The sequence below is a fragment of the Podarcis gaigeae genome (genome assembly GCF_964106915.1).
Source record: "Podarcis gaigeae genome assembly, chromosome: 3".
In the NCBI taxonomy this organism is placed as follows: Eukaryota; Metazoa; Chordata; class Lepidosauria; order Squamata; family Lacertidae; genus Podarcis; species Podarcis gaigeae.
In genome coordinates, this window is record NC_139680.1 from 92,825,455 (window position 1) to 92,840,202 (window position 14,748).

General features: G+C 47.2%; 1 protein-coding gene across 2 annotated transcripts; it reads right to left on the bottom strand.

Moving 5' to 3' along the window:
* Window positions 1-2,288: 2,288 nt before the first annotated feature.
* HLX (H2.0 like homeobox) lies at window positions 2,289-13,054 on the bottom strand. Of its 2 annotated transcripts, XM_083731801.1 has the most exons (4): window positions 12,168-12,948; window positions 9,362-9,541; window positions 8,300-8,484; window positions 2,289-3,239 (listed from the first exon to the last, which is right to left on the bottom strand). In XM_083731801.1, the coding sequence occupies exons 1-4, from the start codon at window positions 12,694-12,696 to the stop codon at window positions 2,841-2,843; spliced, it is 1,293 nt and encodes a 430-aa protein (XP_083587927.1). In that variant the 5' UTR covers window positions 12,697-12,948; the 3' UTR covers window positions 2,289-2,840. The 2 variants fall into 2 exon arrangements, with proteins under 2 accessions (XP_083587927.1, XP_083587928.1); XM_083731802.1 differs by lacking the exon at window positions 9,362-9,541 and having other exon boundaries at window positions 12,168-13,054.
* Between the last annotated feature and the right edge of the window lie 1,694 nt (window positions 13,055-14,748).

Here is a 14,748-nt window from a genome sequence, read left to right on the forward strand (position 1 = left end):
GAGTTGTAGTCCAGCAACATCTAGGGACCCAACATGGAAGTCCAGGCGTGTGAACCGTTTGGACTGAATCCAGACTTGAGTCATCCTTTAGAGCAGACCCACTGAAATCAATGGGACTCGTTTGTCACGGCTAACTAAAACTTCATCTATTTCAGTGGATCTGCTCTCAAGAATGAGTAAGTTTGGCTCGGAATTTCTGAACCTTTAATGTGAGCCAGATAATTAGCAGGTTCTTTTGCCTAACCCGGGGAAATCTCCAGAGCTCGTGCGACCTGTCTCGTGGGCTTGCATGGAGATTCAGCACGAGTAACATAAAGACAGAACAGATGCATTCATAGAGTGCATTGTCGGGAAAGGGGAACGAGAGAGAGGGCGAGAGCTAGCTTTCTGTCTTAATTTAATTTCCAGTTTGTGATTCAGGTAATAATTCAGGTGGGGAGCTCCACCTATTTTTAAGATTTATCCCCTACAAATTTGGTTGTACTGTAATCTAAGAGCGTTACTATCTAAGTGATGCTGCCTCATTTAGATGCTGAATCCTTTTATCTCCAACGTAAAATAAACACATTGACTCAAATATTCTTTCCACAGAGTTCAACAAGACTTGGGATTCATTCTAGTGCATTCAGAAATTACTCTGTGTTCCATAGGGCTTATTCCTAGGTAAGTGTGCAGACTAAGGTTCCAATCCTATACACACTTACATGGAAGGAAGCACCATGAAACACTGTTGGACTCAAAGTGCAAGCCAAGCATGCCTACTCAGAAGTAAGACCTATTGAATTCAATGATGCTTACTCTCAGGTAAGTGCAGAAAGGGCTGCAGACTAGTTTCTAACTCCAGGAGCATGAGATCCAGTTGTTTAGAAACTGTTTTTAGGATTGCCTGTGTGGCACCAATTCTTTTATTTTAAATATTTCTTTTGGGTTTATTATTAAAACATTTATTATTTTAATGGCAGCTTTCAACTACAGTAAAGCCACATCTATTAGAAATAAAAAATGAGAAAGGTAACAGCCCCTTAGTGATCAGTTATATTTAAATGCAATTTCTTATTGGTTTTATTTAACCTATTAAAAGAAATGGGCCCTACTCACTGCAGCGTAAGATAATCTAAGGTCCACTAAATGTTTAGAAGCGTAAAGGAGCAAAGCGAAAGCATACCAACTGCGGCTTCCTCAGCTCAAGAACTGAAGCTGATTTAGTCTAGAAATTTCTTTTTGATGTTTAAAATTATTTTTTAAAGCAGTCATCATAAGTGGAATGTCTGTTCCTGCTGCTGATACAGTGAGTGAGAATTGGGTGGAAGGGTTGAATTTAGGGCAGGGACTATGTAGCCCTCTATAAGTGTAGCCAAGATCCACAAATATAATTGAAAAGCATTGAAATTACTCAATTATCTGAGGTTCTGTCCTCCTTTAGCAGAAGCCTGCCCCACATGATGTCATCTTTATGGAGCGATTTCCTTTAAAAAAATGCTCAACAACTTTGACTGCCCCCCCCCCCCCGCACAAAATTACTGGCTATGCCCATGTGGCCTTTTAAATGTTGCTGGACTACCATTCCCATCATACCTGGCTATTGGCCAGGCCATGAGGGCTGATACTGATGGCAATTGGAGACCAACATCATTTGGCGGGCGACAGGTTTTCCACCCTGGAAAAAAGACTTCAGTCAAGGAGTTGTCTCACTCTAAGTGTCCCAGCAGGGCTGGATTAACCATTAAGCAAAATAAGCACGTGCTTAGGGCATCATGGGAAAGGGGGCACCACAGAATTTTTCCATTGCTGGATTTTTAACATTAATAGTCACAAATGGCTCAGCTGAGCGTTCATTTTCTCAGTTGAAGTATATTAAAAATCACAACAGAACAACTATGCCGATAGGGCAGGATGGATGCCTTAGCTCTACTAAGTATAGAAGCAGATGCGTTATGTAAAGTTAGTTCTGAGGATCTGATCAAAGACTTTGCAATTAGAAAAAAAGTAAAAAAAAAAAATTCAAATATAAATAAAGTGGAAGTATATAAAAATAAACATTATTTTTTAATCTTGCTGCAGGTTTTGTTTCATTTTGGAAAATAAATTTTTATTTTATGGTTTATTATTGTTTATATTTTGAATTAGATATATATGAGAGTACCAAAACCTCTCTTTTTTAATACTGTTTTTATTTATTTTCGTGGTACAGAAGATAATTTGGAGCCTCTAAAGGTCTTAATTGTGTCCCAGTTGTGGATCAACCCAACTAGGCTGTTCTATCTAGTAACAAAACCAGACATCACAAATTAAACAAACAATTTATTTACAGTCTACTTTTCTGATCTTTTTTTCAGTGCAGTATTTCTTGGCCAGATTACACAAAGCAACACATTTTGGCAAGGGGTTGGTGAAATACTTCACATTGTGAATGAGGGGAGGAAGATGGGGGAGTTAGAGAAGGACAAAGGAGAAGACATGGTCTCTGTGATTTCATGGACCCGGGAAGGCTCCTCTGCCAGCAAAGATGGGAAAGGTCTCCCCTGAGCTACTTCTGTGAGTTTCCTTCCTATTAGATCCTGAGGCTGAGCAGGACTGCCCGCTCCCCACAGCCCACTCACTGCTGTGGGCTGATGCCCTACATAGTTCGAGAAACCTCTGATCTTCCCACCTGCAGCAGAGGTTAGTACCCCAAATCTGGTAGTTCAGAGGTAGTTTACCTCATAAAAAATAACATATTTCCTAGGGGTTATTGTACCCCACACCCACCTGCAGTTAGGGGGTGCTACTATTTCCCAAGCGGGGCGATCACTCGGCTTTTGGCGGCTTCCCAAACAGATAGCTGGTTCTCTGAGAGGCAGTCATGGGGAGTCCCGTAGGCAAAAAGAAGGCTCCAGGCGCCTTAGAGGTTCTCTGCCTTGGTCCAGGCCTGTGGGAGCCAAAGGCGGCTCAGGGTGAACTGCAGTCTCCGATCCGGCCGGGTGTTGCAGCTCGGGGCTGTGCCGTTGCAGAGCCTGCTCGGTGTCGGCCCCCGCCTCAGTCCGTTCCGCATCGCTGCCGGGCTCCAGATCCAGGGATTCGGCCTCGCTGCTTTCGCTCTCGCCTTCTGAGCGGCTAGGGCTGCGCTCCACCTCTCCCTCGACTGTCGGTGCAGCGCCCCCTGCTGGCTTCTCTTCTGGCTCCTTCTCTTTGTCCTTCTGCGCCTGCGCCTCCTTGGAGTGCCTCCACTTCATGCGCCTGTTCTGGAACCAGACTTTCACCTGCAAGTGAACCACAGAGCAGAGACACACAGGGCATCAGATGGGGGCGGACCTGAGGCTAGACTGCAATTCTCCCTCTCCCAAGGTCCAGGGCACCACTAACCTCCAGCCCATGTTCTTGTACCCGTGGCCCAGAGAGATAAAAATAAGGAATTCATGTTTTAAAAGAGTAAAACATTCTAGTCTTCATGGGCATAGGAAAATAAATAAATTTCAGGGTTAAATTCTGAACACGTGTGAAATATTGTGTGAGGTTTCCTTTATCTTTTATTAGAAGGTAACTTCCTAGGTTTTATGAGTATAGAGAAAATATTTTCCCCGTCCACAACTTAGCTATATTATAGTATACCCTCTATTCCCTACTCCAATAATTTTTGCCATCACAGGAATCATGGGCACTGATCCCATTGTGCTGGATAGATCTGAGAAAGAGTGGCCCAAAGCCCAAGCTTAAGCAAAAATGAGATCTAAATTTAATAAGAAAACCACTCGTTTCCAGTTTTTGAAGAAAAATGAATTAGAGAAGATAGAAAGTATGTTCAAAAGACAAAGACTTATTATTACTCTGGCCTCTCTTATTTCGATCTTTTAAAATAATTACCTTAAATTAAAACAGTTATGTAAAAAAAAATTGAAATAACGGAAATAAACAACCATAAATGCAGTTGTCGTCTTGATTTTTCATAATAGGCTCCCATGAAAATTGAACATATTGTTTAAAATACAGCATCGAGAGGCTATAGCAAAACCTAGAATTGTTCTTCCAAAGTGGGTGGGTAGCAGTCCCAATCCTACTGTTTACTCAGAAGTAAGCCCTAAAGATTTCAGTGGAACTGCTAGGCAAGTACCCACACAACTGCAGTCCAAATATGTTTACTCTTTACTTAGTAATCTCCTCCCTAAGCGCACTTGGGTATTCTGTTGAAATCGATGGGACCTACACTCAAATGATAATATGTCTAGGATTCCTGTATTAATCCAGAAGAGGTGTTTTCCTGGCAACTAGCCATAAAATCCCCATTGAGGTTTTTCTTCTCTGCCACCAGAGTCCTTTGTAGTTCTCTCTTGGGGTTGAGTATATTGAATGGATATACTTCAATTAAAAAGGAAAGGGAAAAGAAAGCCAGTCTGCTGGAACAAATATATACTTCCAACTCAGATATACTCAGAGCAAACTCATTGGAATTAATGAGCCTAAGTGAGTTGATTTCAATGGATGTACTTGGAATAGATCTAAATGTTGAATAAACAACTCAATGTATATTACATGGATGGCAGTTGCTATCTCTGCATTATCCAGGCAAATATCATTGAGGAAGTGATCTTTTGAAATCAATGTGTCTACCGTATAGTTTATTAGGCCTTCCACATTGTCACAATAGAACAGCACAGTCCCTTATTCCCCACTCCCTCCAATCTCATGCCCCTCTCTCTCTTCTTTAGCTAAAAGTATTTTCATTACTGATATTTAGTTGTTTAGCAGGCTCTACAGTACAGTGCTCAGCTTTGCAAGCTCACATAAGGATTAGGATAAATTATTGCCAATTTTCTACTGGAGTCCCAGATTCACTGCTGCCAGACTCACTTGGGTGGCAAAGCAACAGCAGACGAGCTGCACTTTGAAATCAATGTTGCTGGCTTTGGGGCTGATCTCTAATATTCCATAGGCAAATGCTACTTGAACATAAATATTTTAACACCGACGATTTGGGGCTGCACTTCTTCATGTATGTGTGTCTTTCCCAACTGACAGTAGGATTGTCCTTATAGAAACCAAGGGCACAGACCAAGACAAGCTCTTTCAAACCCCACTGCTTTCAACCAGGGGAGATTTATGCTGCAATCCTATACATACTTTCCTGGGAGTGAATCCCATTGAAGTCAATGGGGCTTACTTCTGAACCAATGTGCATATGATCACACTGGTAAACATATATGAACTCTCCCACTGAAATCAGTGGGGCTGGAGTGTGCATGATTTTGGTTGGAACATGTCCTAGATGTCTCCTTTATTTGTGCTTGTTTTCTTAGGTGCAAGAGGTTACATGATATTGATTTATTTATATTTATTTAATTAATGTATTTATTTGGTAGATACAGATTTAGCAGCTATAGATGACTGCCTTTCTCAAGTTCAGTGGTCACAATTATGCGGTTTTCAACATGGTGAAGTCTAATCCTGCATTGGATTGGGCCCCACTGTATAGAAAGCCAAAACTATGATGTTCAATAGGACATGCACAGCACTGCAGTCATAGTGTATTCTTTATTATACCTATATGCCCCCTCATCCCACAAAATATAGTCATGAGTTTAATCCTAACCATGTCTACTCAGAAGTTAAGCCTATTGAATTCAATGGGGCTTACTCTCAAGGTAACCTGGGTTGTAACCTAATTTATCCCATTACTTTTGGTGCACCCTGAAGCATAACCCTATATATGTTTACTCAAAAGTATTGGTTGGTTGCTTCTGAAAATTAACTTTAATTGGATTGGGACCAGTTTATGCACTGGTAACCTGATCCTTTTTAAAGGTAGGGTACAGCATATAATTATGTTAACATGAATGAAAATAGTACATGTGGTACAATGGTTAGTGTGTCTAGGTTTCAAATCTCCACTCAGGCCTTAAACTCACTGGGTGACCTTGGGCCTGTCGCTCGCTCACAGCCTAACCTATCCCACAGGGTTGTTGTGAGGATTAAATAAGAACTATGGACCCTCGTACCCACAGGACCACCTCTCCTGGTATACACTGCGGAGGACCTTATGGTCCATAAATAACAACACATTGGAGGTCCGAAGCCTCAAGGAAGTTAGATTGGTTTCAACTAGGGCCAGGGCCTTTTCAGCACTGGTCCCGACGTGGTGGAATGCTCTGTCACAAGAGACTAGGGCCCTGCGGGATTTGACATCTGTTCCGCCTGGCCTTTGGCTTAGACTTACTCTGACCCCTTATATGGGATTTGGTATACAAATTTTCCCTTGGCTTTTTTGCTGGCCCATGTAGGACCAGCATGGATAGCTGGCTCGGGTGAATATCTGATGTTTCCTCCCTTTATGGTCTTGATTTATGGGCTACTACTAAAATGAGGCTGCATTTTAAGCTGTATTTTAATTAACTGCTTGTTTGGTTGGTTGGTTGGTTGGTTGGTTGGTTTTTTCCTGTTACGTTTTATTGTAATTCATGTTTGTTGTTGGCCGCCCTGAGCCCAGCCCTGTCCAGGGAGGGTGGGGTATAAATAAAAATTTATTATTTATAATTATTATTACTATGCAATCCACCTTCAACTCCTTAGAGAAAAAGCCGGGATGTAAAAGAAATGAATGAATAAATAAACATTCCTCAGTACATCTTAACATTCTGTGTGTATTCAGGAAGAAATATATTCCAATATATTTCCCTAGACTCCGAAAAACACACACCACAAACATATAGCCTTAGATGCTATTACACCACTCAGGTTCTATTGCCAAGGGGAAATATTCTCTGTGTGCAAGGGATATAATTCCCCCTATAGAATATTTTCCACTACAATGAAATAAGGGGCTGGAAAAGTACTTTGAAAAATCCCTTGAGGATATCCTTGAGTCCTGCTGGACTGTTCTACAGCTCATTCGAGGGTGGAGAGAGGCTGGTCTCTCGAGGAGAAAGGTGTTTGGCTTGCAAGATTTCGCACCCACAAGCAGCATTTGTGTTTTTTCACCCCCACCAGAAACACCTCAACCTTGTCTAACAGTCAGCAGCTTGCCGCCAAAGTAGCATTTCACAAGGCCGAAATATCACACGGCCTCCCCGCTTCTTTAGTTGCGTTTCCTACCAGGGCTGCACTTCACAGTCAAAGCCCCCAATCCTCATCTCCCTTCGCAGCCAATTTCGTCCTTCCTCGCTGGCTTTTCCCACTCGCAGCCAAAACAAACACTCCGGGTGTAACGGACATAAATCTTCGCGTGAACTTCTGGTCCCTTCCCCCCCCCCCCCCTTTGCTCGCTTCAGCAAATCGACATGTATTTACTGCATTACTAAGCACGAAGCAATGTGAAGATACCTCATATTAACGCTGCAATACTTTACAAATTAAGCCCGAGGCGAGGGGAGTGGGGAGCGCAAATATCTCAATGGCTCTCTTCTCTCCGCCTGCCCACGGTTGTCTAATCCCCTCCGTCCCAAACGCGCAGCCCGATCCTTTGCTGATTCCCCAGCAACAGTGCGGCTGGACGCAAAGGGGGCTAGCTCACAAGATTGCAATGGTGGGAGGGGGAGAAACCTCCGCTTTGGTTTACGCGGAAGCAAACGCAAAGAAACTCGGCAACGAAAGATGTAAGGCTTAGCGATTCAGAGGAACTTCTCTTGGAGTAAATACGCACAGGATCGAGCGCACGCTTTGCAGGGAAATCCTAAACATGCCCTGCCTTAGTGGACGAGGTTCCCGTTTATTTCACTACGTGGGCTCTCTAGTTCAAAAAAGCTTATACCACAATCAAGCATTTCATGCGGCTCAATGTGGTGCCTTCCATAGTTCCAGTTACAGATAGGTAGCCGTGTTGGTCTGCCATAGTCAAAACAAAAAATAATAATCCTTCCAGTAGCACCTTAAAGACCAACTAAGTCAGTTCTTGGTATGAGCTTTCGTGTGCATGCACACTTCCAGTGTATCTGAAGAAGTGTGCATGCACACGAAAGCTCATACCAAGAACTGACTTAGTTGGTCTTTAAGGTGCTACTGGAAGGATTATTATTTTTTGTTTTGACTATGGCAGACCAACACGGCTACCTATCTGTAACCACAATCAAGCAGTTTTTAAAGTGGCGTAAGACTCGTGTGTGTGTCACCCCTACTTCTCAGGAATTTGTAAAACATCATAAAGATGATGATGATGATGATGATGATGATTAAAGGCCTGCTCTCTTGAAATAAAGGGGAAATGACCTCTCATCCAGACTTTTACTGATATTACATTTCACTGTTGGGTTAACCCGATCCTAACCTTGCGATGCCCGTTTTTTGTTTCCCTGGCGCGTCGAACCAGGGATCCGCGCCCCGCGCAAGCGCTTACCTGCGCGTCCGTGAGTCCCAGCATGGCTGCCAGCTGCTTTCTGTCCGGCTTGGTGACGTACTTCTGGATTTCGAAGCGCTTCTCCAAGCCTTTCCTTTGGAGATTGGAGAAAACCGCTCGGGACCACGAGCGCTTCCGTTTGTAGGTCTGAGGCAGCGTGTCTTTGGTGAGCACCGCGTAAGGCCCTGCAGGGTGGAAGGAAGGAACCAAGGAAGGAGGGAGGGAGGGATAGAGGAGTGGAGAGAGAGGGGGGGTTGAATGAGGGGCCGAAGAAGCAAAGGGCGAAGCGCGTTCAGTGGGGCGCACTGGTGGCCCAACACCTTCCGGATTCGGGCACTAATAAAAGACCCATGGGTCTCTTGGGGAATATCTTAACAATAGATTTCACCTTTTTTGCAAAATAACACTTAACGGGTACTCTCGATTTATTTCAAAGCACTCACCCCACCCTCCCAACCCCACTTTATGAGTTCACCCCACACATGAGTTCGACCTTTATTTTACTTTTAGGCACCGTTAGTGTTGGAGATCAGGTCTGTTGAAGCTCGGGCCCCCATATATCCCCTCCCATTCCCTGATTCTTCCTGAAGGTGAGCTACCTGTAAACTCATGACTTTCCAAACAGCACCTGCTTCTCTTCGCAGTGGAAGCAGCCCGTGGATCCCAAGGGGACTTTTCTTCCAAGTATAAATAGCCTTTTAGGATTGCTTTTAGGCAAGGCCGGGGGGTGCACCCCCTCTCAATCCTCAAGGCTCTCTCTCTCACCACACCGTTCCTACACACACGGTTAGGAGCTGGGCACTCACAGCCCGCCCACCGAAAACTCGCAATGGCACCCCTACCGCGATCCTAAAGAACGCGCGCTTGGACGGCGCGGTTGTTAGGATCTGGCGCCTAATCGGGCCTTCTGCAGGTTTGCTTGGCCGTAAGTCCCATTGACTCCCACGGCCCTTACTCCCAAGTAAACCGCGCGCGTTCCTGGGAATCGATCGCCGGAGAGCAGCGCGAAAGGATGGCTTGGGGCAGAAGGGGGTCGGGTTTAAAAGAAGGGTGCGTCTGTACCTGGAAAAGTGTCTTGAAACTGGTGCTGAACGGAATTCCTTGGGGTTGTGTTTAAAGGCCCCAGGACCGCGGAGGTCTCGTTAATGGGCTCTAGAGACGCGAAGAACTGGCCGGCCGGAGGCTGTAAGGCGGGGAGATGAACCCCAGATGGGCGGCTGGTGGTTAATAAGGAAGTCAAATCTGCGGGCACAGGAACAAGGAGAGCTCGGTTACAGAAGAAGGCAAGGAGAGAGAAAAGGCGCACGTTCCCTGAAGCCCCTTGCAGCCAGGTTAAGGCGGTTTAGACTCTGGGCAGAATTAGGTCTTATGGAGAGGCCTTTTGGGGGGATCCCCCGCCCGGTCGTGCCGTTTGCTTCCCTCACTTGGAAATACGGGGAGCCAATCCTGCTGTTCTTGGGGAGCCTCCTGCTCATTTGCTGAGAGGGGGGCTCCACTTTTAACCGCCCCCAAGTCCTACCCTGTCCGGAGCGCGGCTTGCCCGTTTCTAGGCAGACGGGAAGAACGGTGGGCTTTTGCACGACGTTGTTGGACGGTGGCGAGGCTGCTAATTACACCCAGAAGGAGCACCGTTCCGTTCAATGGTTTTACTCCCGAGTAAATGTGTGCGGAGGCTCGGAGCCTTGAAGCTGCCTTTTCCACTCACACCCACCCACGGTGTTACAGATATTTAATTTTATTTTTGACTTGGAAGCGAGCCCTCCCCACCCCCGTCCGGTTGAAAGCAATGGGACTATCTTCCCAGGTAAACCTTCTTAGGTTCAGGATGCGGGTGGCGGGTTGTTGTGGTTTTGCTTAGGATGGGTTGCAATCCCCAACTTTTTTCCTGCGGGGATACTCGACTGAAGTCGAGAAGTAACCCAGAGAACTAACCCTGCGGCTCTGCCCCGTTACCAGGGCAGGTTTGATGGGAATAAATGGGAACATTAACTTCCCCCAATTAAGCTCTTTGGCTCGGGGTGGTTTGAACGATCCTCCTATTCCGCAAGGTCCAGGGCAGAAGGTGTTGGGAGAAAGAGCAAGGAAGAACAGAAGGGGATTGGCGGATCTGAGCAGAATCTCCAAACCAACATTATTGGGGTATAGAGGCGCTTTACCGTGAAAACGCACGCCTTTCTCTCAGCACCCTCGCCCCTGTTAAAAAGCTGCGTTCACTCTCTGTAATTATTAGTTTCATTAACACGTCTGGATTGAGCTCTCGCTCGTGATCCGACACACTTTTAACCCGACACTCTTGGATTTATGTCCGAAGGGAATGGCGAACACATTGACTTGGCAGAGAAGTTCCGTTGGGGTCAAGAGATTTTTATTTTTTAGCCAAGCGTGTAGAGGACGATTTGGGGCCCACTGAGTTTTGATCCAAGCGATCTGCCTTAGCTATGGAGTGGATCTGGCATGGTTCCGAGAGAGAATAACAACAATAACAACAACAGCACCAATAATGACTTAGGGGGGGGCTCTCAAAAATACCACTGGAAGGGAAGAGGTCTGTCTGTGAGTCACCCTCGGAATTCAAGCGTTGACGACCCATTTACCAAATGGAGAAGTGAAACCACTTTGGGTACAGTTCCTACTTGTTCGCATCAATGGGAATATTTAGCCCTGACTGCAATGGGATATTATTTCCATCCAGTGCCCCAGGCCTCCATGCTAGAGTTGGCAGTCTTTGGACTGGATATGCCCCCAAGGTCATTTTCTCTCTCGCCCAGACCCCACTGCCCCAAAGATCAATCCCAAAATTGAGGTTGTTTGGGGATGGGACCAAAGAAATACGTCGATGATTTAGTCGCACTGGTTTCAAAAGAAAGTGAGCTTAAGCATGCTTTCACTGCAATGTCGAAATCCAAGAAACTTACTTCCAAGTAAATACGTGCCGGAATGGGGAGGCTGGCGGCCTCTGTTTGTTGTTGTTGTTGCTGCTGCTGCTGCTGCTTTCTGAAACTTTTAGGCAAGTCGATTGCTCAACTGGGCGCTCCGTTGAGCAACAACCAGCACAAATACGAAGGCGCTGGGTTCCTTCCCCACCCGAAGAGCACGTCGATTATGCGATGAAACTTACGTTTCACCCAGCGCAAATACTCGGGGTTGCACCTACCTACCCACGAACTGGTGAAGGCCGCCAGAATCACCATTTCTCCTGAGAACATTAGAAGCGCCCAGCCGGATCAGACCAAAGGACAATCCAGCCCACCGTGGTCAACTCAGATGCCCCCCCCGGGGGGGGACCACATGAAGGGCGGCGGCGGAATAACGCTCGCCTTCCTGGCTAGGGTACCCACCACAGCCCTTCTCCAGGGGCCCTGAAATGCCAGGAGCTGAACCGGGCTGTACAGCTGTCAACTTTCCCCTTTTTAAAAGGGAAATTCCCTTATTCCGAATAGGATTCCTCGCAAGAAAAGGGGAAAGTTGACAGCTATGCCAGGCTGTCATTTTTCTAAGGCACGAATCTTTTAAATTATGGACATGGCTATCATTTAATATTTCCATACATATAATTCCAGGAATCAAACTCCGAAATCGGAGGGGCTTGCCTATCTGTCTCACTGCCTCCCTATTTAATTATCCATAGAGTCATGCATTTTTATACAAACAGAGACACACGCGCGAGATCGATACAGCTATGAGCACGATCGACGGTGAAATTGCGCTCAACGTCCATTGGAATGAATGAGGGTTCCCTGTCAATCCGCACAAACCCCCTTTCCTGCTTCTGTAGCAGGACTCCTTAAATTCACCAGTGGGGTGGGGATGGGGAAGAGGGTGGGGATTTAAAAAATAAAACAAAATAAACCCTCGGCTTTCTCTCTACCTCTCAGCGTGTTGCTTTCCTTGAGTTTCGGGTCAAACTCGGCGGATAAAATGCGGTCAATCCCAAACTTCAAGTCTTTGCTGGAGGGCGCGGGCGCCGAGCCGGGATGAGTCTGGTGGCTGGGGCCCCTGCCTCCTCCGGGAGAGCGGTGCTGCTGCTGCTGCGGGTGAGGGTGGTGGAAAGCAGCGGAGAGAGGCGACAGGCGGGCGGGGAAGGCGACGGCCCCGTCGGGGGCCACCAGGGGCGTGGGCCGGAGCGGGGAGGCCGCGGCGTGGAACTGCGAGTGGGCATGCACGGCCCCCAGGTGCGCGGCCAGCGCGGGCGCTCCGGGCAGCCCGTCCACCGACGACGCCTCCCCGGCGGCGCTGGCAGCCGCGGCGGCGTGCAGAATGTCCGCGATGCAGAAGGAAGGTTTCTTGAGCCCCGACGGATCCAGCGGGAAGCAGCCGGGCCCCGACGGGGAGCAGTAAGCCGCCGACCACAGGCTGAAGTTGGAGGCGTAAAAGGGCGCCAGGCCGGCCGTGTACATCCTGCCGGGGCCCAGGGAGAGCCCTCCACGCCCGGCTCCGCCTGCTGCTGCCGCTGGAGGAAAAGTTCAGCGGCCGTCGAAGGAAGATCGTCAGCGCCCGAGTGCCTCTCGGCCTGCGCGCATCGCTGGGGGAGCCGAGCGGGGACAGGCAGCGCTGTGCGAGGCGAGCCGGCGGGGAAAGACAGGCGCGTCAAACCAAATAACAACAACTAGGCGCGGGGGAGGCGTCGCCGCGCCAGAAACTCCCCTCTCGAGGAGGAGGAGGAGGAGGGCAACGCGGAGGAAAGGAAAAGGAGCCGCCCGCCCACCTCGCTCCGCCAAGCAGCGCCTCCCCTCGAACCCAGGTTTTTTTCTTTCCTTCGAACGCGGCGTCAAAAGAGCAAACACTTCTCCTGGCACAGCGGATTGGGCGGCCGGCGACCAATCGGAGGAGCGGAGGTGTAGCCGAGGAAGGACGAAGGGGCGGCGCGGCGGCGAGCCACGCCTCCTGCGCGCCAAGGAGGAGGAAGAGGCAGGGATGCCCGCTGCTTCTGCCTGCGCCAAGGAGAAGGGGGAAGATTCTGGCTCGAAAGCCTGTAATGGCCCTTTTTTGCTGCACCCTGTCAAAGGACGAGGCGCAAAGAGGTCCGACGCAGGGCCTCTGCCCTGCCCTGCCTTTCTTCCCGTTTCCTGGAGGCGGTGAACAATCCGGAGTCAATTCGCATTCCTCCCAACGCCGCTTTCAAAGAGGAAGAGGGAGCGAGGAGGCCTCGTTAGCGGGGGGGGGGTGTAACTGGACCACGATTCTCACCATCCTGGACCTTTGGGGTGGGGGCTGCTGGGAGTCAGAGTCCAGCAGTATCAGGCGCTACAACATATTTTCGATCTCTAGAATTTAATAGAAAGGGCGTCTCCTTCCCTAATTCAGTCTAAAACTTTGCGGACTGGGAAGAAAGATCAAACCTTCATAGAGATGTCTTTCTGCTTCCTGAAAACAAATTGAGCTTCTGAATTGTTCGGGCAGGGCAGAAAGTCTGGAGGTTCTTGCTTTGCATGCAGAATCGCGGATTCAATCCCCGGAATCTCCAGGCAGAAAAATTGTAGAGTTCATGCAAACATTGTTGGAGAGTCGCTGTTAAGTGTAGAAATGGACTAATGGTCTGGCCCGGAAAAGGCAGGTTCGTATAATGTGCAGTAAAACACTTCAATATTTTATTGAGAGAGAGCCCTCGCCCAAAGAGAGAGCGGTAGCGCAAACAATACGAACCTTTGCTTCAGAATGTGCTACAAACAAAAAATATCAGCCCAGATAGGTGACCTTTGATTTGTATGTGATAAAAATGTAAATGTGCATCCTATGTATGTTAAGTCAGACGTGAGTCCCATGGGGTTCAGTAGAGATTATTTCCGATAGGATGCCTAGGATAACCACGGCAGTCGAATTCGCAATATTCTACCAGATCACCCAAAGTTCTAGTCCACTGAGTTCAATGGGAATGTTTAAATGGTGCTTAATTTTCAGTGCTTAACTCTCCCGTTTAAGTCAGTGGATCCTCAAAGTGATGAACTTTAAATGTCTGGTATCCTATTTTTTTAAAAAAATAAATGCCAAAGTCAAAGGTATACAGTATGCTTCCTGCAGATCCAGCAACTAGTTAAGACGAAATAATCCCATTTAGACAAAAAAAGGCTGGGCTTAAATAGAAATACTAGAAGAGGGCGCTTCGCTCATTTGAATGAAAATCCTATCAAAAGGTTGCTTTTTATCTTAAAATTACGTTTTAAAATCTATCATCAGTTAAGTCTGTCTTTCCACAAAACCAATAGGTTTACATGCACTTCATAAGGCTGCGATCCTATTTACACTTTCCTGGCAGTGAATCTCAGCGTGCACAATGGGACTTACTTCCGAGTAGACGTGCCTAGGATTGCAGTGTAAGTTGTGCATACGGTTTAAACAGAGACAGGAGCTGAGATTTTGCTTGATAACGTAAGCATTTAGTCTATCTTTTCTGTATACTGACAGCCATAGTCGAAGCAGAAGTAGTGCCATTAACTTCAGAAGGGTTTCTT

Bases quoted from the DNA above. Each gene is read 5' to 3' on its own strand.
- HLX (XM_083731801.1), bottom strand. From the start codon at position 12,696: ATGTACACGGCCGGCCTGGCGCCCTTTTACGCCTCCAACTTCAGCCTG. The intron at 8,485-9,361 runs GTACAGACGCAC...TCCACCCTGCAG, and splicing joins GTTTCAAGACACTTTTCCAG to GGCCTTACGCGGTGCTCACC. The intron at 3,240-8,299 runs GTAAGCGCTTGC...GTTCACTTGCAG, and splicing joins TGGGACTCACGGACGCGCAG to GTGAAAGTCTGGTTCCAGAA.